Source organism: Sinohyriopsis cumingii, unplaced genomic scaffold, assembly GCF_028554795.1.
Source record: "Sinohyriopsis cumingii isolate HCF-2022 unplaced genomic scaffold, ASM2855479v2 utg000229l, whole genome shotgun sequence".
Taxonomy (NCBI): Eukaryota; Metazoa; Mollusca; class Bivalvia; order Unionida; family Unionidae; genus Sinohyriopsis; species Sinohyriopsis cumingii.
This window is the reverse complement of record NW_028315879.1, coordinates 692,987-718,243: the sequence shown is the minus strand read 5'-3', so window position 1 is coordinate 718,243 and position 25,257 is coordinate 692,987. Positions and strand designations below refer to the sequence as shown.

General features: G+C 35.8%; 1 protein-coding gene across 6 annotated transcripts in view; it reads right to left on the bottom strand.

Annotated features, from left to right (window-relative positions):
* Positions 1–24,814, bottom strand: part of LOC149774427 (protein kinase C iota type-like) — a 109,365-nt gene extending 84,551 nt beyond the window's left edge. For 4 of the 6 annotated variants that reach the window (XM_089945211.1, XM_089945210.1, XM_089945214.1 and 1 more), the window contains exons 1-5: positions 24,327–24,408; positions 13,481–13,566; positions 10,376–10,497; positions 9,482–9,571; positions 304–354 (exon numbers count right to left, since the gene is read on the bottom strand). In XM_089945211.1, coding sequence (XP_089801337.1) covers positions 304–354; positions 9,482–9,571; positions 10,376–10,497; positions 13,481–13,542 — 325 coding nt within the window. In that variant the 5' untranslated portion in view covers positions 13,543–13,566; positions 24,327–24,408. The other 2 variants (XM_089945212.1, XM_089945213.1) reach the window with 2 other exon arrangements.
* Positions 24,815–25,257: the final 443 nt, after the last annotated feature.

Here is a 25,257-nt window from a genome sequence, read left to right as displayed (position 1 = left end):
ATTATTAGAACAGTGTATACTATAGTATCATTATAACAGGATACACTACATTATTATTATCAGTGTAGATTATTATATTATAAAACAGTATATACTAAAGAATTATCATAACAGTGTTTGCTAAAGTATTATCACAACAGTATACACTACAGTATTATAATCATAACAGTGTATACCATAGTATTATTATCATAACAGTGTATAATATAGCATTCATATCATAACAGTACAAGCTATTGTACTGAATCCTTTGACACCATTACTTTTCATATATTCATTTTCATTAAAGAACTAGTTACTTACGATCCTCTCCCACACAAGGCATTCCTGGGCGCTGTGGAACATTTGGAAATACTGAGAAGAAAACAATTTGACAAATTTAGGATCTGATCGCTACACATCAAAACACCATAACAGAATATTAGCACCAATTAAATTCAGGTATCTCTCTACCTTGTCCAACAAATCTGTAAATTTCCAAATAATAACAGAAACAATTGTGTGATATTACCATGGTTACCTATACAGTAAAACCTGTTATGAGAGACCGCCTCTTCTGCCAACCAAAAGCTGTCTCTCAAGACAGGTGGTCTCTTATAGGCGTTTTCAACGTTTCCAAGGGGAAAAGGATATTGGAAATTTAATAACCAACTGTTGAGGAACATTGAGTATACTGATTTGGTCAAAAAGTGTATAACTGACACTGTAAATGAATATTATGTAGGGGGAAATAAAGATGACTCTCTCCATGTTTCTCTTTCCTGTAACGACCAAATGTTCTTTGAAATTTTGAAAATGAAAATAAGATCTGAAACTATAGGTTATTCTATTAGGAAATCAAAAGAGAAACGGGAAAAATTAAAGAAAATTGAGCAGGAAATAATAGAAATTCAGGGGGGACTGTCGAATAACATAAATGGGGAAATTCTGGAAAATTTAGAGAGAAAAAAAGCAGAATTAGAGGAATCTAGGAAAAAATACATAGAAGGTGTTATATTAAGATCTAAAGCTAGATGGTATGAATTTGGGGAAAAAAGCACAAAGTACTTTTTAAATCTTGAAAAAAGAAACTATGTTAATAAGACAATAAAGGAAATTATTTTAGATGATGGGACAAATATATCTGACCAAATAGATATTTTAGAAGCACAAAAACAGTTTTATATGGAATTGTTCAAAAGTAGAATTGCTCAGCTTGATGATGAGGCTATTCATGAAACTCGAAATAGATTTTTTAATCACAATATTAAACTTAGTCGAGAGGAAAGAGAATCATGCGAGGGTCTGCTTACAATTAATGAATTTGGTATGTCTCTAAAACGGATGGAAAATGGAAAAAGTCCTGGCTTGGATGGATTCACAGTAGAGTTCTATAAATTCTTTTGGAAGTCTCTGGGGGGATTTATATGTAGATCAATAAATTACGGATATACTGTAGGAAAACTTTCAGATTTTCAGACTCAAGGAGTCATCACCTGTCTACCAAAGGAGGAAAAAGACATTAGATATTTTAAAAACTGGAGACCTATATCACTTTTAAATACTGATTATAAGATTGCTTCGGGAGCAATTGCAGCTAGGATTAAAAAGGTTCTTCCATCAATAATCAGCGATACTCAGAAAGGATATATGAAGGGTAGATTCATTGGAGAAAACACCAGACTATTATATGATATCATGGACCAACTTGAGAATGAAAACAGATATGGTTTATTATTGTTAATAGATTTCGAAAAAGCCTTTGACTCAATTAACTGGATCTTTGTAGAAGAAGCTCTACAATCTTTTAATTTTGGTGATTCCGTTTGTAAGTGGTTTAAACTGTTTTGTAATGACTCTAATAGTTGTGTTATAAATAATGGACATATGTCATCTTTTTTCAGACTTGAAAGAGGATGTCGTCAAGGAGATCCCCTTGCACCTTATTTGTTTATCATTGGAGTTGAGATTTTAGCTATAACTTTAAAGCAAAACGTGGATGTACGGGGAGTAATCTTTGACGCCAGTGAATATAAATTGGGTCAGTATGCCGATGACGCTTTTATTCTTCTTGATGGATCTAGTTTTTCTCTTGAAGCAACTATGAATATCTTGCAAGGTTTTTCTCTATTATCGGGACTTAAATGTAACATAACAAAAACAAAAGCTATTTGGATTGGAAACAGGAAATTTTCTAATGAAAGAATATGTCCCGAAATGGGCCTAATTTGGTCCTCTTCTAACTTTACACTCCTTGGCATAGAATTTTCTCCAGATTTACAACAGATGGTGGAAATCAATTATATGAAGAAACTAACAAAGGCAAAACGAATACTGGCAAGCTGGAGTCAAAGACATCTATCAATAGTTGGTAAAGTAATTGTTGTAAAGACTCTTGTTCTGCCCATATTCATACATCTTTTTTCAGCACTTCCTAACCCATCAGCAAAAGTTGAAGCAGAACTAAATCGCATGTTATTTAAATTTGTATGGGGTGGAAAAGCAGAGAGAATAAAACGTGATATACTAGTTTCCCCAGAAAACGAGGGAGGACTAAATATGATACACATATTTTCATTCATTAGGTATATTAAGATAAGATGGGTTAAAAGATTGCTGGAAAAGGAAAATGGAACGTGGCAGAACTTAGTCAATACAACTATACTCAGAAATAAAAAGGATATTTGGAATTTAGGGAGAAGGAAATTAGAAGAATTTTGTAAGTTCATTAAAAACAGTTTTTGGAGAGATGTAATTTTGGCAGTATCTAAATGGAAAGAAGAACCGCAAAATCCTAACGAGTATCTATCCATGAGTATTTTAAATTTTGTCCCCCCTAAAATGATCTATCAATACAAATCCTGGACAGAAGCTGGTTTTGAAATTCTGAACGATCTAGTAGATGTTCACGGTAATTTAATACCTTTTGAGATAATAAAACAAAAAACTGGAAGCGATGATTTCTTGAAATACTTCTCCTTAATATCCAGAATTCCTAAAGCATGGAAAGATGCCATAAAAAACCACCTAGTACATAATAATTTTGATAAGCAGGAGGATAAAATAACGAACTTGCGAAAACAAGATTCACTCAAGTTTATTTATAAAGATCTTTTACAGGAAGCTAAAAGGCAACACACTGCGAAGCAAGAAACTTGGATGCAAGTATTAAATAAAAATATAAGTAGTGAGGAGTGGTCTGATATATATAGCCGGGCAAAATGCTGTACTAAGGATACCAAGTTGATCTCTTTTAACTTTAAATTAATCCATAGAATAATCGCTACTAATGATTTTCTTAAAAGAATTAACATATTTCATGACAACAAATGTACTTTCTGTAAGAGTGAAACTGAAAGTATTGAGCATCTCTTTTATGACTGCAGTATTACTTCACAGTTTTGGTACCGTTTTAATGAAGTTTTTGCACCTTTTTGCCCAAATATTGTACATCTGTCCAAAAAAGAAACATTTTTAGGAAGTGAACAACTGGACAGTTTGGGTAATTTTCTGCTTATTTTGGCAAAATATTATATTTATACTTGCAGATTCAATATGAAAAATCCTTCTATTTTTGCTTTTAAGCAAATAGTTGCAATGCATAAGAACATTGAAAATTACACTGCCAAGGTAAATAAAAAAGAGGACCAATTTCTTCAAAAATGGACCTCAACAATGAACATTTAACTTGTCTCTGACTTGAGGGTAAACAGGAACAAAATACTGTAATATCACAAAAGCCATGTCACCTAGATTTTGGCCATATGCATGTGTATATGCATGTGTGTGTGTGTGTTTTTCTTTTTCACTTTCTCTGTAGATTATATTTATTATCCCTAGATTATCTGATAACCAGAAATGTTTGATTGTAAGGTGATCCTGGGATGGTTCCCCGACCCAGTGGTCAACCTATTACGGGGTTAATAAAAAAAAAAAAAAAAAAAAAAGGTGGTCTCTTATAAGAGGCGTGTGAAAATGGACTGGTTTTCAGGGTCAATAGTTAGCATTGTTTAAAAATAAATAATACCCATACTCACTGTACATGTATCATATCCTTTATTCATAAATCTTGTTAAATATTGCATGCATTTCTCTCAAAATATCTTTATATAATAAAGATATACATCTATCAAACAATGAGAATAAAATTTATATTTCAACATCACATTAACATGTACAAAAAATGAATAGTTAGATATGATGTATATATCTTATTCTATACACTTATTCACTTGTTTTTTAAGAAATCCATTACACTTCTTTGTTGACATGTTTTACTCAGCTGTTTGGTCTGAACATGTATCTCAATTTATTGCCTTTTCCTGAATCAACTTTCCACTTACTGGTATGTTTTTACTCCTTGCAACACAAAACCACTCCCATACTCGCTCGTTCAGATCTCCGTAAACTGCTGTGGCATATTTCCTCTGTGCTTGTGCACCTTTCTGCCATTTGTTTCTAATGGACTCCTTGTCTTTGATTACATTTTGAACTTGCGTTTTACCGACACTTAAGCTGACTTCTATTTTGCGAGCGGTCTCCCCTTTTTCATTTCTTTCAATGACATTAATCCTTTCTTCCAGTGTTAAAATTTTTCTTTTTTTCAGCGGAGGTTCTGCCATTGTTATTAGTGTTGACGTTATAAAGACTATCGGTTTTGATCAGGTTTTGGGGAAATGTGGAATAAATATATATTATGTAACAATGAATGAAACCAAAAGACATAATTAACTCATCAAGAAACAATACATTTATTCTGAGATGAAGTTTAAATCAACAGCGTTATAGCTCGATAAACAAAGGTTGCGATCATCTGCACCCAGGTAAACAGATGGTGGCTTGGTGAAACACTAACAAAAGAAATAAAAAATAATTTTTTAAAAATCCGGAAATGATTCTCACTTACTAATATTAAAGACAATGAGCTCATTCACCCTCCAGGCATTATGGATTAACTGGAAAGACAAACGATGTACTCAAACCTACACTGAAGCCCTTTCAAACGATTTCTCACTGGGACATAAGGACTACCGGCGTTTTGTGAGTTTTCATAAAGATAAAGAAAAAATACAAACCTCTAAATTGACTGCGTATATCCATCTTTACTCCCTTTGATTTTACTCTTACTGGCTATTCACATGACTTCGGCACTACAATGGTGGTTAGTGACATGTACTTTAGTCCGATTTACTGCAGTTTACAAATGACACCATACGCTGGAGTTGTAAATTTCACAAAACTGGTACTGTAGCAAGACAAATTCTTTTTAAATACTTTATTAGAGCAATCTTTACTATTTATGCAGTCTTTGTTACAAAGGATTAAATGATCGTTAGAGGTGTTTATCTCGATACATGGTTGTTCAAATATAGTGTTATTTAATGTGCACTTTGTTTGCATACTACATTTATCCCGAGCTCTAGTGTTTACAAAGGATTAAGTTAAGGTCAGTGGTGTCAATCTGTTTTGTTTTTTTGGTGATGCGGTCATTCATAGCAGTGTCAAAATGCATATTTTGTCAAGAAATCGCAGTCACTGGTCACGTTCAGCAGGTGGTTGTTCATAACAGAGCATTTATATAGTAAAATCAATCCGTGCATTACAATTGTGGTCGGAAATGACAGGTGGTCGCTCATAGCAGGTTTTACTGTATGCATATAGAAACTTATTTGTAAAGGAACAAAAAATGTTAAGTCTTTATGTCTTTTATGTATATTAAAAAAAAACATGCAATGAAACGGATGCAACTGACCTGATACATTTTGCCCTTTATTAATTTGAGTGTATAAACCAGTGTACCCCAAAATAGGATTCAATGTATTTTTTCATAACACAATTTCCAGCTTTCTTGCTAATAGCTGCAAAACATCAGGAAAAAAACACATTAAACACAGTTTATAGGAATTTAGTAATCATTCTGAATGTTTTCATTATATATTTAATTTAATGATCAACTAATTGTTGGTGTTTAATGGCACATTAAGGGTTTATTGCTTTAAGGCAATCAAAAGTAAAGTGCATTGCCCTCAGACACTGCACAGCCACCCCAGAGTCCTGTCAGGCCAGGAATCAAACCCACACCCTTCTGGTTGCAAGCACAGCCTGAAACCACTAGACCTAAAGAAATAAAGTACCTGGCCAAAAGTTACAATGCACTATTTAAAATCCCAGAGACCAGTATATAAGTGATTTTTATAGATAAAACATTTTGAGGTGAAATTTCACTCTATATATTCTTGATCTGCTGTTGTTGTTGTTGTTGTTGTTGTAGGGTTTAAAGGCAGCCAATACAAATGATGGAGAAAGATCCCAGGAAAACTCCGGAAAGAACCACCAACCCACGAGAAGCTACTGGCAAGCTTTCTCACATACCCACACTGGCTGAACCTGAGACTCAAACCCACACAGACAGAGGTGAGATGACAGTGATCCATAATGGTGAATGCTTTAGACCACTTGGCCACTCAGGATCCCCTGATCTCTTGGTAGCTGGATGTACAAGTTTTAGCTGGATACTAAACAAGTGATTTAATGGATAAAATCATTATGCCCCTCAAAGATAAATCGCCAAAGTGTTCTTACACTAACCATACATGCCAACCACCTAGACAGTGTTTTTTGGGTATCTGAGATTCAAAATGTGCGGTTTGAGGTTCCAATGTGGGTCAGTGTGCATGACCCCACCCCCCGCCAAAAAAAGTGTTATATCTACTCATAAGCAGGCATAAAGTGACTGGAAATTACAATTTAAATAAAATAACATTTTCTTTGAAGCAGTTCATACACTTTCTAACAGAAAATATTTGATACACTTTAGGACCGACATTTTTTTATTGGGGAGGGGGCTGGGACTTTCTTTTCAACCAAGTTAATTTTTTCTTTCACCTTAACAGAATTTATTCAACTAATGTAATGGATCTAATGAATCTTCAGTTTTACAAATTAAAGCAAGAATATTTTTTCCAGTTATTTTGGGTCTGGAAATTGGTTTTCTCAAAAACAAAAACAGTCACCTTTGCTCCTCAAAATTAAATGGCTGATCCTATAGCATTGTCAAATATCATCACCACACAGACACACATATGAACAAACACACACACACAACTATAATCATACAGACATTAAAGAAAAAAAAAGCCAAGTTTCTGTCCTTGAAATCCATAAGATCTTAACTAGATGCAATCTTTATGGCTCCCGATAATTCATCAGGGTTGGGGTCTCAAGGTCATACAAGTGTCCTATGAGTTGCTCTTTGTGTTCAACAGAGACTAGATGGTACTGTTGTTGTTCAAACTTGACTGGTAGATCTAGCTGATTTTTTCTCAGCACAGAAAATGATCATTTTGCATCTGCATTGCTGTGATGTAGTATCCAATATGCAATGGCACACCAGTTATAATTTTTAAATATGTTAATTTTGGGATTGCACCCGGCATTCACACACTGTGTAAGTGCTGTGTGGCATTACAATGACAGTGAATATCGCAGACTCCAGAATGACTAATCTTGATATTGAGGTTGCAATATGTGCACTTCATAAAGTCAACCTCCATTAACATGTAGTATGAAAATTTACTTTTCCTGGGCTTGGCTCACTTCACCAATGACTCATCCTTCCCTGAAAATCAACTGAATTTTGACATTTTGCATTCAGAAATGAATCACACTTCAACATTATTCCAAATACCAAAATAATCATATTTTGCATTTTATATGTAAAGGAAAATCCAACTTCAAAGAAATGTTGCCACAATTCATGGACATGCCTTGCATTGCAATAACTCTTTGGATCAGGAAAACATGAGAAAAAACACACAACAGAAGGATTTAAAATGCCTCTAAACATGTCTGCCAACAAGGCATGATCACAAGTAGTATCTACAAATAAATGAAGGAATTTGGCATCAATCCTTCTACCCATAGGAGACCAAATTTCATGCAACATCCCATGTTAAGACACGAACTTAAATGTCAAGGGCCATCATACTCTGAACAAGGACTTGAAAGGTCTGATGCTCTACTTTAGGAAATAATTTTCCAAGAAAACAAGACACAAGAATTTCTTCCTTTTAACTGTCAACTGTTGAACTATCTTGATATTCTTCAGCAATAACAAGACTTTCAAATTAGCTGCTGTGGTACACTACTGGATGAAAACCCTGTCATAAAAATTGGCCATTCAAAGTAGATTTTTAAGACAATCATCAACACAGTCATATCTCTGTACGACTAGCATCATTTTCATTCAGGACCAACTTGGTATCATTAGAAATTTATTGGTGAAAACCCCATGTTGAAAGAGCTATCAATTTAAAAAAGAATAGATATAATACTTTCAAGACATGACTTTCAATTCAGGTGTAGTAATAACAAGATTTTCAAGATAGCCACTGTGGTGGCCATATTGGACTTCAAATTAGCATCATTTTCATTTAGAAGCAAGGAGATATAAGTCTTACAGTGCAAACCCCATTCTGATAAAATCATCCATGTAGGAGAAGTAGCAATAACAAGATTTCAAGATGGCCACTGCCACTGTCATATTGAATGTCAGATTTAGGACCAACTATACATCATAACAAGTACATTAATAAATCTCCATATTGTTATATCAATCCATTCGAGAGGAGCAGTAACAACATGACCACCATGGCAGCAGTATTCAACATCAGACTGGCACCATTTTCATTTAACAGTAACTAAATATGATAAGATGTCTTTTAGTGATAACAAGATTTTCAAGAGGTCCAAGCAACACTATTTTCATTTAAGATTTGACCTTGGGATCAATGTATTGCTGTTGTTGGATTTAATGGCATTTTTCAGCACAAGATAGGCTCTACATGGCGGCCAGTAAAACTGGTGATGGAAGAACCCCGGAAAACCCCAGGAAGAGCCACCAACCCATGAGAAGCTACTGGCAAGATTTCTCATGTACGCATGTTAGCCGAGCCTGAGACTCGAACCCATGCAGACAGATGTGAGGGATCAATGGGCATGAAAAATTTCATGGCAATCTTCCATGTAGTTTAAAATTTATAACAATCTTGTGCTAATGGACATAAAACAGATGGAAAACATGATCCCATATGAAAAGCTCTTTTGGTTTATGACCAGTAGAGATTTAAAATGACAACGAAAGGGCAACACTTTGCTAAAATTGGACCTGAAAAGACAACAGCTAATTACTGCTGAATAATAATGAAGATAGTTTGATTACTTGACAGTTAACAGAAAGAAATTGTTGTATCTTGAATTCCTGGACAAATTTCTTGCCCAGTGGAGCATCAATCCTTTCAAGGGACTCTTGTTCATAGCGTAATGGTCCTTGACATTTAAGTTTGTGTAATCAACAATTCACCAGCAAAATTGCATCAAATTATCTGTAAGCACTGAACAGACAATGTGATTACAAGTGTAAACGGATGGATGGCAAAGGTGATTACTGTATATAACTTACCCACCTGCAGGGCCCTAAAATAGTTGCTTAGCATTTCCTTACCATGCATATTAACCTCTGAATCTTTGTTGATTTCATAAAGTCGAATGGCCTCATCTAGCTCCATCTGAGAGGAAATGGTACAGGGATCACCTGAAATTTAAAATGAAAGTGCTGGAAAATCAGAAATATTCCCGAGTATCTAATTTTGTGGTTTGGGAGTACACTAATCATTTTAAGGGGATACATTTTCTTACATCACACTATTTGCCTTTATACCCAACACAATGAAGCCAAAAGTATGCAGCAAAGATTAATTATCCCCACATTTTTCAAGTTACCTCTACCCTCCCCAACCTCTATATAAACAAGGGTCCCCACCCTCATCTGGCACGGGACCAACCCCAATCATATTCCAAATATGAGTCTATGTGTGTATGTGTGTGTGTGATTTGGAATTTTAACATAGCTTTTTTTAAAATCAGTCATATCACTACAATGTCTGCAGCATGGCAGTTTATAGTGATGTCTAGCACTCAGGCATCACGCCGCAGACATGTAGCATCATGTCCCACCCAATCAAATTATTCTTACACTAGGCCGACCAGTCCTAACCATAATCGCTTAATGCTGAGTGCCAAGCGAGGCAACTGCTGGGTTCGAACCCGCAACCTCCCACATTAGAGGCAGAGATTCTAACCACTTAGGCCACCAAAGCTGTCTATTACAAATATGACTTCTGTCCCATATAAGAAAAGTTGTACAGCATAATTGATACAGGCCAGATGGGTTGGATAACATAAACCCCTTCTTTACTTCAGAAAATCTGATCCACACAGGACCTCAGTGCAGCTGACAAATGATGGTCACATCCATATATTGCCTGCTGCAAATGCACAAGATGCAGAATTTTGCTCAAATGTTTTTTTTATTATGGAGAATCAACACGATACAAACCTTCCTCATCAACCCATTTGACTGTAAATGGTTGTCTGTCATCAAATTTGCAGATGTCTTTGATTTCGGCACAAAAGTCCTCAAAGGAGATCCCATGATTTACATTGGTGATAAGTATGTCCCTGAAGAAAAAGAAAAAAATTGTAATAAGTGACTATAACATCAGCAATGTATAAAAAAAGTACCATCAAAGGCATAATAGATGCCCAACCCTGTGTTTAATAGTCCTCTATTAACACACTAAATGTGATGTACATAAACCATTACTCTTACCAGACTTACTGTGGCAATGATCTCTGACCTTTTAACCCCATTATCTATGGGTTTCTTTATTATCCTAAAGCGTGACTGGACAGATAGATGCAGTGTACATTCCAAACTTGATTTCCACTCCCTGGCTAAATAGTATATTTAGAATAAAAAAAGCAGGGGTATCAATTACCCTTACCTGTTTCTTGTTTGTTCAAGGAATTCAAACACATATCATTATCACTGACACTGGCATCAAGAATTACTTAATTTCTACAAAATAGTAAACTTACATCAATATTCTTGTAGATTCAGACAACAAAACAATTTTCTACAAAGAACCTGTCTGCTAAAATAACCATATTGACTGTAGAGATCATGGTTATTTTAGCTGACTAGGAAATTCTATCAAACTCTGCTAGTCTTATTCAACAGTAACTATCGCAAAATGCTGGAAAAGGGAATACTTATTGAAGAAATTATTATTTCCATGACCTGAACACTATTAAATCCATGACCAAAACACTATTAAATCCATGACAGGAACACTACTAAATCCATGACATAATCACTATTAAATCCATGACCTGAACACTGCTAAATCCATGACTGAAACACTACTAAATCCATGACTGGAACGTTACCAAATCCATGACATGAACACTATGAAATCCATGAGTGGAACACTATTAAATCCATGACTGGAACACTACTAAATCCATGACAAAACACTACTAAATCTATGATCTGAATACTACTAAATCCATGCCATGAACATTACTAAATCCATGACATCAAATACTAAATCCATGACAAAAACAATATATTAAATTCATGCCCTGAACACTACTAAATGCATGACCAGAACACTACTAAATCCATGACTGGAACACTTTTAAATCCTTGACTGGAACACTTTTAAATGCATGACTGGAACACTATTAAATCCATGACCAGAACACTATTAAATCCATGACTGAAACACTACTAAATCCATGACTGGAACGTTACCAAATCCATGACATGAACACTATTAAATGATGACTGGAACACAACTAAATCCATGACCTGAACACTACTAAATTCATGACCAGAACACTATTAAATCCATGACCTGAACACTACTAAATCCATTACCGGAACATTACTAAATTCATTCCCTGAACACTACTAAATCCATGGCTGGAACACTACTAAATCCATGGCCAGAGCACTACTAAATCCATGACCTGAACACTACTAAATTCATGGCCAGAACCCTACTAAATCCATGACCTGAACATTACTAAATCCATGGTCAGAACACTATTAAATCCATGATCTGAACACTACTAAATCCATGGCCAGAACACTATTAAATCCTGAACACTGCTAACTCCATGACATGAACACTGCTAAATCCATGGCCAGAACACTACTAAATCGATGACCTGAACACTATTAAATCCTGAACATTGCTAAATCCATGACCTGAACACCACTAAATCCATGGCCAGAACACTGCTAAATCCATGACCAGAACACTACCAAATCCATGACTGGAACACTACTAAATCTATGACTGGAACACTTTTAAATCCATGACTGGAACACTATGAAATCCATGAGTGGAACACTATTAAATCCATGACTGAAACACTACTAAATCCATGACTGGAACGTTACCAAATCCATGACATGAACACTATTAAATTAATGACTGGAACACTACTAAATCCATGCCATGAACATTACTAAATCCATGACATCAACATTACTAAACCCATGACCTGAACATTACTAAATCCATGCCTGGAACATTACTAAATTCATTCCCTGAACACTACTAAATCCATGGCTGGAACACTACTAAATCCATGACCTGAACACTACTAAATTCATGGCCAGAACACTATTAAATCCATGACCTGAACACTACTAAATCCATTACCGGAACACACAAATGAAAAAAAGGATCAGTGGTGAAAGGGCTGTTCCATTTAGACATACATGGTATCCTGGGAAGGCATTTTTTATCAAATATATGCCAGGGTATTTTGATTTCAGAGTTCATATTAAAACAAAAAGAAAATTATAAATTTCATCTATGGATGAACACAACACTTTTTAAGTGCCTTCCCTGGGCCCCATGTATGTTTTAATGGAACAGCCCTAAGGTGCATCCTAGAGGTAACCCTGCATATTAACAGACAAGGTAATTACTAGAAAGGTCTCGCCTCTTAATGTGGACCCTAAAATTATCTCCCTTTAAAAGCTATTATTACAAAGTTATATGACTAGAAATTTTGTTCAATGAATTCAAAATTAATGCATACTTTTTTCTTCCAAAAAATAAAAATAAAGTGTAATACACAAACAACCAAAGCAATAACAATGTAAATGCATATAAAATAATGTCACGGAAATGCAAATAAACAATGTAGAAAACCATCAGAGATATATGACATACCATAATCTGACTACACAGAATTCCTGTTTATCAGATACAATCTAAGGTAGCAATTAACTATTTCTTGTGACTGGCCATGGGGCAAATTTTTTACGGAAGTGACATTCATACTTTATCTCCACAAATCTTCCTCATTATTAACAGCAGTGTCAAAACTGCATGATTTCGTATAGCATGAGGATAATACTAGCAAGAAACACATATGTACTTGTTGGGTTCAAGATTTAGTTTTGGCCTGCAAAGTGCATGAGCGGCTGTCTATTTTCCCACAGCTCCAATTCATGTTTTTACCATAATTTTCACAGAAATTTTGAGGGAAATTGATCTGGTCATAGTCCACAACATTTTAAATTCTATAATGCTTCAACAGTGATCAATACACATGCTCATAAGTTCAGAAATGTTACCCATTGTAGCCAATCCTCATTCGGACACCACTGTCACCATCTCCTTTATCCTGGATTGGCATCTTGGCTGGTCAGTTCAGTCACCCCTGTTAACAAATAAAATATATCATTTGAAACTTTAGTTCTTATTTAAGACATGTAAAAATCAGTTAGGTCAACCTTCATTAGTGTTCTTGTTTTAAGGTTTAAAGCCATGTTTCATCACATGATAAGCTATGCATGGCAGATATTACAACTGGTGGAAAAAGAATCCAGGAAAACCCTGGTTAGAACCACAGACTCATTGGAAGCTACTGGCATGCTTTCTCAGCCAGAGACTCGAACCCATGCATACTGAGGTGAGATGGCAGTGATCCATAATGATGAGCACCTTAGATCACTTGGACACACACGAGATCCCACCTTCAGTGTGTCCCTTGCAAAACTGGTCATGTATTCGTAACTTATACCTCCTCTTTCCAAATAACATAATAAAAGATTTGCTTGCACAGAGTGAAGCTCTCCTTGTTAAGTGGGTCACTACGTAATGTCATCTGACCTATGGCATACTGCTTAGCAACACTGTCAATGATGCCAGTGGGTGGTGTTAGGAAACACTTCCATGGACCTGGGTGGTGTTAGGAAACACTTCCATGGACCTGGGTGGTGTTAGGAAACACTTCCATGGACCAAATAATCTTATGTCCATTGCCTCAAGAGTGCTAGGTCTTGGCTATCATAGTGCTAGGTTGGGACTGCCAAGGTAAAATACATATATATGAATTTTCAGCATAGTTCCCAGTTCCCTGCAATTTTGCAATCAATGTAACATTAAGTTCTACAGTATTTCTTCATCAATTTGAACAAAACATAAAATACATTTTCTGCAAGCAACTGCTACTTGATTTGAACAATTTTTGGCAACAAAACACCAGAAACTTACCATTTTGATACATATTTTTAATTACTATGATTAGCACACAAGTCGACAATACTGATCCTACTATCAGGATGACAAAGGGTGAACCCAGTTACCATTTAGTCTATGTCCTTTGAAACTCTTATCGCAAACAAAGCTCTTTAGAGCATTGCCTCTGATGTGGGCAGTCACAGGTTTGAAAACCACCCACATAACCCGAGTCATACCAAAGATTTATAAACAATGGAATAAACAGCTGCCGCTCAGCATTAACAGGTTAATGTTAGGACTGGTCAGCCTGGTGTCAGGATAATGCAACTGGGTGGGACATCATGCCACATGTCTGAGGCATGATGCCCATGTGCTAGACACCACTATAAAACTGCCATACTGCAGACATTGTAGCGATATGAGTGTTACAGCTACATTGCAACTCTAGAACAAACATACACATGGCTCTTTGTTATATCTCTTGACCTTAATTATATATATACAGCACACAGCACTAATGACAATTTTGTCTGAAAACAGAATTCACATCACAGAGCACTTGACCAACTTAATAACCCAGTCAACACCGCATTCATTCATTTACATCATGAGAAGGTAACTATCCAAAATGACCATGATTACTGATGTGCATATAAGTATAAAATTATGATCATTGTTTTCCAAGTCAAGGTAGTCGATGATGTGACCTTTATCGATCATGGAAATAAATGTGCAAACAAACCAATACGGGATTAAAACTCCATAAAGTTTGTGCTTAAACAGATCTTTGTTTTCTTTCTTGATATTTATGTCAGTAAGTTTTTTCAAGTTCTTTTCAAAGACAATTGCTTTTCCAGTACTTTTGGAACCAACAATAAATTCAATTACTGAAGGTAACCATCAAAATTCAAGTGCTTTTCAGGACTGTGTGAAACATGCCATAAGACATTTACCTCTTATTATGACAGGATTCAGTTTGTAAGACTTGTCTCTGTTGAATATACCTAAAACCCTAAGGATAAATATGGTAATGTACATACTGCTACATCATATCTACATCATGGGTGTCAAACTCATTTGCTATGGTGGACCAGATTTGATAAAAATGAACTTCATTTGGGCTATATGTATTATGAACTAAGACAATCATTCATTAACAAGAGAACTTGTCTGTGGGCTGGACTACTGAGGCTGGCAGGCCATATCCAGCTCAAGGGCTGTATGTTTGACACCCAACACAACTAGAGTTACAAACTGTATATGGGCACGACAGATGCCTCATGCACCAAATGCATCTTCATTTACAAAGTTACTAATTTTGTAACTACTTAATCGATGAATTCAAACAATGCTGTGTAATTGTGTAACTCTAGCAAAAATATTCACAATATAACTTAAGAAGTATTTAAACACTTAAGAAAAAATAATTATTCACTCTCCACCAGGAAAGCCTCAGAGTACTCAATTATTACATAGTTCAAACCTATGAATCTTTTAGAAGATTATATTAGAGTGGTCATAACAACAAAATCTTAGGCCCCATCTAGTTAAAATTGGGTGAGGGAACAGTTTTATCTCCTTTCATTGTAACTTTAATTATTTTTAAAATTATAAATTCAAACTTTTGGTAATATATTAAATATAGGCAGTATTGCAATGATATACCATTAAACTAACCAACCAACAAACCTATCTACTGACAGAACACGAAAAGATTCAAAATAATAAAGAACATTCTTTTCTCTGATATCAAAGTAAAGGTACAACAACAAGATAATAAAATCCTGAGATTAATGTTGTTTTGTGTGTGTGTGTGTGTGATTTGGATTTTTAACGTACCTTTAAAAATTTTTCAGTCATATTGCAATGATGTTTGCAGTGTGACAGTTTATAGAGATGTTTAGCACTGAAGCATCATACTGCAAACATATAGCACCCAGTCAAATTATCCTGACCACAGGCCGACCAGTCCTAACACTGACCTCTTAATGATGAGTGCTTAGCGAGGCAACTGTAAGTACCATTTTTATAAGTCCTTGGTATGATTTGGCTGTGGTTCGAACCCGATACCTCCCACATCTGAGGCAGTTGCTCTAACCACTACGCTACCAGAGCAGTCAAATGTTTTGTAATTCTTTTAATGTCTGTGTTTTAAACCTACATAAGAAACTACCATCATCACACCCTTAGAAGGCAGGTTTTACTGGGCAGTGGCTTACGAATGTTAAATGGCACTCAGGGTAACCATGATGGCCTGCCAATGATTATCATGCTATTTAATTTTAATCAGCTGTTTTGGTGCCCCAAGACCTCTTGCACCTGAGGTAATCTGCCATCCTACCTCATTAGTATGCTATTGTTACTGGGTGAAAGTCACGCATCAGTAATTATCCTGACTAGGATTTCTGGATATATCATAAATACTAATAATAATTTACCAATTTTAGCCAAGCATACAATGTAGGTCTTTGGCTGTATGTAACAGATTAATGCATCAAACTATCACGTTTTATGAATGGAGTATAAACAGCACCAATTACATGAACTTTAAACATAAAATTTGAACAAAATCACAGTAAAATTAACCTTCTTTGTTGAATGGGTGCAGTATAACAGAGATATCATCATCCATTTCACTACTGTGGCAGAGTGATCTAAAGTGCTCAACATTCTGGATCACTGCCATCTCACCTCTGTCAGAATGGGTTTGAGTCTCAACTCAGCTAATGTGGGTACGTGAGACAGCTTGCCTGTAGCTTATCATTGGTCAGTGGTTCCTCCCACGGTTTTTCAGGGTTCTTCCTTCACAAGTTATACTGGCTGCAATGTATAGCCTATCTTGTGCTGAAAAATGGCGATAAATCCTAAAACAACAACTATTCTAGCATGATCAATAACTGAGAATTTTTTTTAAAATGTACATCCCCCGAGAAAAATAAAAAAAATGTACATCCCCTTTAAAAGTTTAATTATTCTAGAAGAAAGCATGTACATATGATACGAGAAATTACGCTAAATGCAAAAACAAAAGGCAGCAAAATATAAAATGAAGGTCACAGTGACCATTTTGCATTTTGTATGGTACGAGACAGCTGTAAACAATTATCTAGTTTGTTTCAAGAGCAAACAGTACAACAAAATTTAACCAAAGTCTGTGAAACAGGAAACATGGGTTACAGTGAACTAATTTTACAATGAGGGCATACAGTAAATGTGCCTCTGATTTTGTATTGTCCACTGAATATAGATGATGTGGACATAGGAGGCAACAGATAATGTGTCCACTAAAATTGCTTAACTATAACACACATCAATTTTGATCAATTATGTGTAAATTCAAATATGGGAAAAACTTTTTTCCCCATCAAACTTCCTGACTAACTGGTAACACACATTATCTGTGCTGTGTACATGTATGTGTTTAGGCATTTAACATATAATCATTTGCTTTTAATTCTACATCAGAGTAAAGTTTGTTAAAGTGGCTTTTAAGCTCAGTTTCGGTACCCAAGGCTCAATGTTTACGTATGCAAGCCAAAACATGTTTAGAGGTGAAATTGGGAGGGGGAGGGGCATCAAGCAGGTACTATGATTAGATGAAAACTATTTTTCAGTAATTGTCAAAAAATACTTTACATCGCACTGCATATCTGCAACTGAGTTAGTATCTTTACTTTATTCCCATTCTTTGACTTCAAAATGGTGTGTATGGCATTCTGGTTATCAAAGTCTTCAAGTGCAGGACACACCTGCATTATTCTGATTAATGTATTCACAGCATTATTGTACAAGATTGTGCTGCCTTGCTGTCATCATTTTTCACAGCAGCTGAAGAGTTTTCTCAACATCATCAAGGGTTGTCCATCTTTTATGCACAGCATGGAAACCCTATGCAACAAATATACGGGATGGGTATGGATGAATTCATAACAGATACAATCTGATAGCTGCAAATTGGTATTTCCATTTCGAGTGAACTGGTAAATATTGTTTTCCTGCAGTTTCTTTTTGTACCACACACACTGCTTTAATGAATTGATTTCACTTTTCTAAACCATGAGAACAGCTTCTCTCGCTTGATCTCTAATTCTCATATTTGTAGTTCATTTGCCATATGTATCAGTTTCCTTCACATAGCTGAGAGAGTCAGCATTAAATTACATTCCAAGTTTGAGTTCTCTTTGTTGTCTTCTCTTGTGGTCTCACTTTTGTCTAGTCTGTGTCATCTATTAGCATTAGTGTATTTCTCATTGCAATTCTTTTTCAAAAAAGAATTAAATCTAATTTTGTTCATACTGAAGTGCTGAAGACTAAATCATATACTTAAGTAGCAGTTATTTATTATTATTATTAATTATTATTATTAATTTTTCATTAATGCATATTAATAATTGGATATTAATGTCCTATTCAAACTATGAGAAAACTTTCATGATTGTTATGTTTGTTGTCACCAATTTAAACACTGTTAAAACAACAATCACAGGCTGTTTATATACACATTTAATGGGTTTCTTTGATGTCATCACATGAGAAAGGATTGATTGTAAATTACTCCTACTGGCTTCATGCCTGTTTACCTAAGTCTATCCATTAGCTATTTCACAGATCAGTCATGACTGACCAAACCTATATAAAGGAAAGCATCGAGGGGGAAAACAAAAGATGTTCTGGGACACATTAGATGAAGACAATGTGTATTTCTTATCAATGTAACAGTATCATATCTGGTTATAAAATAAATTAAGAAACTTAAGCCAGTAAAATGTCAAATGCAAATCACCAAAACATGTTTTGATGTAACGTCAAGGTTTGCAAAGAGATTAGGGTGTAGCACTCAATAAAATGCCTCCCCTCACCAAATTTCATGAATCTAGGTATAACAGTATGTACACAATGTGCCAAGAACCCTATATGATTATCACAGTACATATATGTCTACAATGTACCAAAAACCCTATATGGTTATGACAGTATATCTACAATGTGCCAAAACCCCTATATGATCATGACAATATGTCTACAATGTGCCAAAAACCCTATATGGTCATGACAGTATGTCTACAATGTGCCAAAAACCCTATATGATTATGAGAGTATGTCTACAATGTGTCATGCACTGGGGTATTATGCTACAGACATGTAGCATGCTGTCCCACCCAGTCACATTATCCTGACGCTTGAGGACCAGTCCTAACACAAACCTTTAACTGTTGATCGCCTAGTGAGGCAGCTGTTGGTACCATATTTATAAGTCCTTGGTATCACTCATCCAGGGTTTGAACCTGTGCCCTCCCATATCCAAGGACTTACATTGTAGAATTAATTTAACTCATGCATCAAGGGGAGGCTTTAGTCCTACAATGTCAGACATAGCACATGTTGTCTTTGTTTTAGTGCTATGTCTTACTAACCAAATAATGGCCTTGTATAGCCTGTTCTGATGTTGGTTGACACTGGAATGAGTAGTCAAAGTTTCAGGAATATCTCACACATCTTGGCTGCCTACATCAACACTCTTCCACTAATTTATGTGTAATTAATATACTTACTGTGCTGTCTTTATCCTGGCGGAATAAAAATATGACACTAGCAAATGTCCTAACACAAACCTTTAACTGTTGATCGCCTAGTGAGGCAGCAGTTGGTACCATATTTATAAGTCCTTGGTATCACTCATCCAGGGTTTGAACCTGTGACCTCCCATATCCATGGTGGATGCTCTAACCACTAGCCCACCCAAGCGGTCCATTGTCTAATTAATCAATATTGTAAATTTAACTCTACTCCTAAAGTTAAGTCCATGACCCTGATATTTATGTATTGGGTGTTGAGGTCTTACTGCCTGAATAATGACACTGTGTAGCATGTTTTGATGTCAACTAACATCATAACAAACGTCAAATTTTCAGGAATATCTCGCACGCTTGGCAGTCCAAAATGACGCTTTGCTACAAATTAAAGTTATAATGTTTTAGCCAGACTTTACTTACTCTGATGTCTTTTTTCTAATAAATTTAAATTCTCACAAAAGCAAAAGGACCTGTTTTCAAGTTTTTTTTGCCAACACTGCAGTTGGCTGGAATGCGATGGAAGCCTGGATTGCCAAAATCAGTTTAAGTTGAAGAATACTTCTTTAACAAAACAAATACAAAATATATTAATATTGAAGAAAGTGTTTGGACAACTTCATTTCATTCAAGATTCTTATCATCCTTTTAACATAAATAACAAGGTCAAGGACTTACATTGTAGAATTAATTTAAAGGAGACCAGAAACCAATGGAAATATTGGATAATAATAAAGGTACTATAGCAGTAAACCTTATTCTGAAGTATCATCTGCGACCGAAATGCCAATATTAAGATATTGGCCTATCTTCTAGGAGCTGAATTTCCGTGACCTCGTATGCAAAATTTCCGCGCCTATTCGGTTACTTTCGGGATGTGACGTCATAGTAGCGACTCCAGCAGCCCAAGTGGGAGTTGCCAGAGTAAAACACAATACCGTTTTGCGTTGCTTACGGGTGTAATAAAACATTAAGAAAAGCCAGTGGACAACATTTTTTTTTCTTTTCCGAAAGATAAAGGCATACTGAAAAAATGGATACATTATTACAGACGAGTCGATTTCAAAGCAACACCATACAGCCCTATGTGCTCGTTATCAAAGAACTGTTACGAGAGGGATTCTGAAAAAATGGCAGCTCAAGGATACGCAAATGCTAAGCTTAGACAAAAAGTTGGCTCTGTTCCAGACATAACGTTGAATATTTTAAATCCTGAGAAAAGTGTTGAACGTGCGAGTTACGAAAATAGGCAGAAGGCCGAGTAAGTGACCACAAAATGCAACAATCAATTCACAGATCTTTTATCTACACCAGCAGTGCTAAAAATAAATCGGATAGCCCGACACCCTGGGTCCCTCTGGTTTTAGTTCCGGCCCATCCTGTATTCAAAGTGAGGTGCCCGTCAGGCTTGTCGAAACAAAAATTGTTTGCCTGAGGAAACTTTGATCGCGCTGGTGAAATTAGTAAATGTATTTTCAAGATGTTGACATGCATGCCTTAACACGGCACAATCTAAATCAAATCACTACTGTCCAAGGTGAAATTTAGATTTGATTTTAATCAAATGGAGGCTTTGCCAAAAATAATATTCTAAACCTGTCGTGTTTCGAGAAAACACAATTTTCAGTAATCTTATAAAAATTACAAATTTTAAAAAAAAAATCATTGTATACATGTAGTATGTATAAACGGTAATCTGTAATGATTGGAACTGATATAAAATTATTCCTTGGGCAGTTTAAATAACAGCGATTAAAAGAAAAGAGGTCAAAGTTTCACATTAAATGGCTGACAACAGAAACTGGGGGGGGGGGACTAGTGACCCAACCCCTTGCCCCAATGTGCGAGCGCCCATGGGACGTACCTTTTCTCCATGTGATACGCCTTATTATTCCCCCAGGACAAGCCCATTTTGCATATTCTGGTCAGCTCTGGCTAAATTGCAAAATAGCTAAAGTTTTGATTTAAGTACGCAAACAATAAAGCCGATGTGACCGTTCCGGTGGCCTAGTGGTTAGAGCGTCCGCCTCGGATGCGGGAGGTCGTGGGTTCGATCCCCGGCCGAGTCATACGAAAGACTTTTAAAATGGTACTAACAGCTGCCTCGCTTGGCGTTCAGCATTAAGAGGTTAGTGTTGGGATTGGTCGGCCTGGTGTCAAGATAATGTGATTGGGTGGGACATCATGCTACATGTCTGCGGCATGATGCCCCAGTACTAGACATCACTATAAACTGACGCATTGCAGACATCGTAGCGATACGGCTGAAAAATTGTTAAAGCTACGTTAAAAATCAAAATCACATCACATCACAATAAAGCCGATGTGACTGATGAACATATTCCATCCTTGCATTGATCTTGTGAAAAGGACTGCCCTTCGGACATACTTCAAAGAAACCCTGTTCGACAGTGTGTGTGTGTGTGTGTGTAAGCACCAGCAATTGATTGCCAAAATAAACGATGCCTATTTTGTTGTTACTTACGATGCCATGGACTTCAGGTTTAAGTCTTAATGCATGTAACACTGTTTGCTGAACAAAATATTTATTCAGAATTAGTTCTTTAGGGCCACATATACTGCATGGTATATTTTGTTTTATTCCTTTTAATTTAATTATGGTAATTAAACTTTACATATACGGTCGAGGAATGTCAGGTGTTAACTGGCCGAGTTTCTTTGGCGGAAATGGAGATGCAATTTTTGTTTGCAGAGAAAATTTCACAGTGATCATTCATTTAAGCTAATTGGTAACAATTGTATTCTTTTAATTTTGTTATACTATAGTACTGTTGTAGTTGTTTAAAAACATCTGAAATTTACTTGAATAATGTTTAATTTTCACGTTCTATTTACTGAAGAAGAAAAAAAAAAGAAAAAAAATGTTGTGTGATATTAATTATTTCATCCAGTGCCGGATTTAGACGTGTGTGCATGTGATTTGAATTTTTAACGTAGCTTTAACAATTTTTCAGTCATATCACTACGATGTCTGCAGTGTGGCAGCTTAGACTGTGGATTGCATACGTTATATCTATTTATAAACGGTTTGGGGTTGGCTTTTTCTTCTTCTGACAAATGAAAATTGACAGACATAATGTAATTATCGGGACTTCGCTGCGAAAAATTTAGAGATATTACGAGATCGAGATGTAGATGAGGAAATACCCCCAAAATCAGGAGGTTTTTCTCCCGGCTTGAGAGTTGACAGGTATGAACTGTCCGGGCTTGTGGAATTTCAGTCAGGGCTAGAGTTTATTTAAGTCACCTGCCCGGGGCCTGTGCCTAAAAAAATTCTTTTAACACTGACCAGTACAGTACATAAACTATTATATCAGACTGAAGATTCAAGTTTTGAATGAGCAACCCAAATGTTGTCTCCTTCCGTCTGCCTCGCTCGCCAATGTTTGTTTGTATTCGAGGACTGGCTAGTATTGCGTCACGGTACCACGTGATCTGTCGTCTCATTAAAACTCGGAAAAACTCGGCAATTTACGGAATCGTGGTATCTTCCATGCAATAAAATCACTACCCGCTTACGATATTTAATTTATAAACATGTCAGTCGAATTAAAATCTGTAGAGAATTACATACGTAGAAGGAAAATTTTGATTTCTAGTCTCCTTTAACTCATGCGTCAAGGGGAGGTGTTAGTCCTACAATGTAAGACATTGCACATGTTTTTGTTTTAGTGCTATGTCTTACGATCCAAATAATGGCCTTGTATAGCCTGTTCCGATGTTGGTTGACATTGGAATGAGTAGTCAAAGTTTCAGGAATATCTCACACACTTGGCTGCCTATATCAACACTCTTCCACTAATTTATGTGTAATTAATATACTTACTGTGTTAGTTAGATGTAAGACCCATCACCCCCCAGAAAAAAAAATATCAGGTGACGGGTTATACGTTGTGGGACTAGGGGTGGCGTCAATTGTTTTAACGACTGGTGTGGTAGTTCCACGATGTAAGACATCAACCCTGATACCTATGTTTTAGTGTCGACCCCCAAAACAAATATCAGGGTCGATGTCTTACACTGTAAGACTAACTGGTGGGGTAGTGTATCTGACTTATCAAACGGTGTTCCAGAGTGAAGTTGAATAAACCGTGAGATATTTCGTTTTTTTTTTTTGTTATTGTTATAGTGGTTTAACGTCATTTTCAACACAAGCTAGGCTATAAATGGCAGCTGGTACAACTGATGGAGGAAGAACCGGGGAAAACCCCGGGAACAACCACCGACACAATTGAATCTACTGACAATCTTTCTCACATACCCATATTGTTCGAGATATTTTGCCTAAAAGAACGCTGATGTTTTTGAGATCAAATACACAAGTAAAATATCTGAACAATACTAGGGTGCATATAACTTCAACTACCTTTCAAAATTCCACTAAAATTTTTTAAATTCTTCGAAGTTTTTCTTTCCCCCACTGATTCACCACTTCCGATAAACCAATGTAAAACGGTGCAAAGTTCAAAAGTTTATATTAATTGATATCCCGGATCTATCCTGATATTTTAGCCAATCAACATACCGGTAACAGATAGAGCGATACCTGCTAAGTCAGTCAGCATGTATTTAATGGGATTATTATTCTGAACTGATTGTTTACAAAGGTATGTATGTCCGTACGTACGTTGTATGTATGTATGTTTTTATGTATGTATGTATGATGTATGTATGTATGTATGTATGTATGTATGTATGTATGTGCTTGTTTATAGTCAGCAAAATAACTCGTCTGAGTCGGTTATTATTCTGCAAATACAAACCAACACTAAATTTCTCTAATTGTCTATAGCATCTGGTCTATAGTAAAACTTACAAAACTAGCGATACTTTACCCCGACACCGTTTCAGAACATGATGGAAAAGAATCTTTGCTAGAAACGGAAAGAAAAGCAACATGCAAAAAAAATAATTATATTTCAGTTTTTGCACTTTCTATTGGCCAGAAATGCAGGAAGTTACACATTTTAACCATTCACTGATAGCACAAATTTTAAAGTAAGTAATCTTGCATTAATTTGCTTTGTGGTCTCATTCGTTTCAGAATTACTAAAATAACTTGAATTGTGGGGAAGATGTGTATAAATGTGTGGAGAATTCAGAACATTCAAAGTTTCTCGGCAATAACTAAAATGGCATACAGATGATTGGATACAAATGCTATGCCACCACAGATAATTCTCAGAAATCTCGTGGGTGATAACACTAAATCTACGCACATGCTTTTTATCAGCGTGCTGATCGTTCTTAAGCACGTTCAAATAATTGTTTGGATTTGTTGAAGCCGTCCATGTACG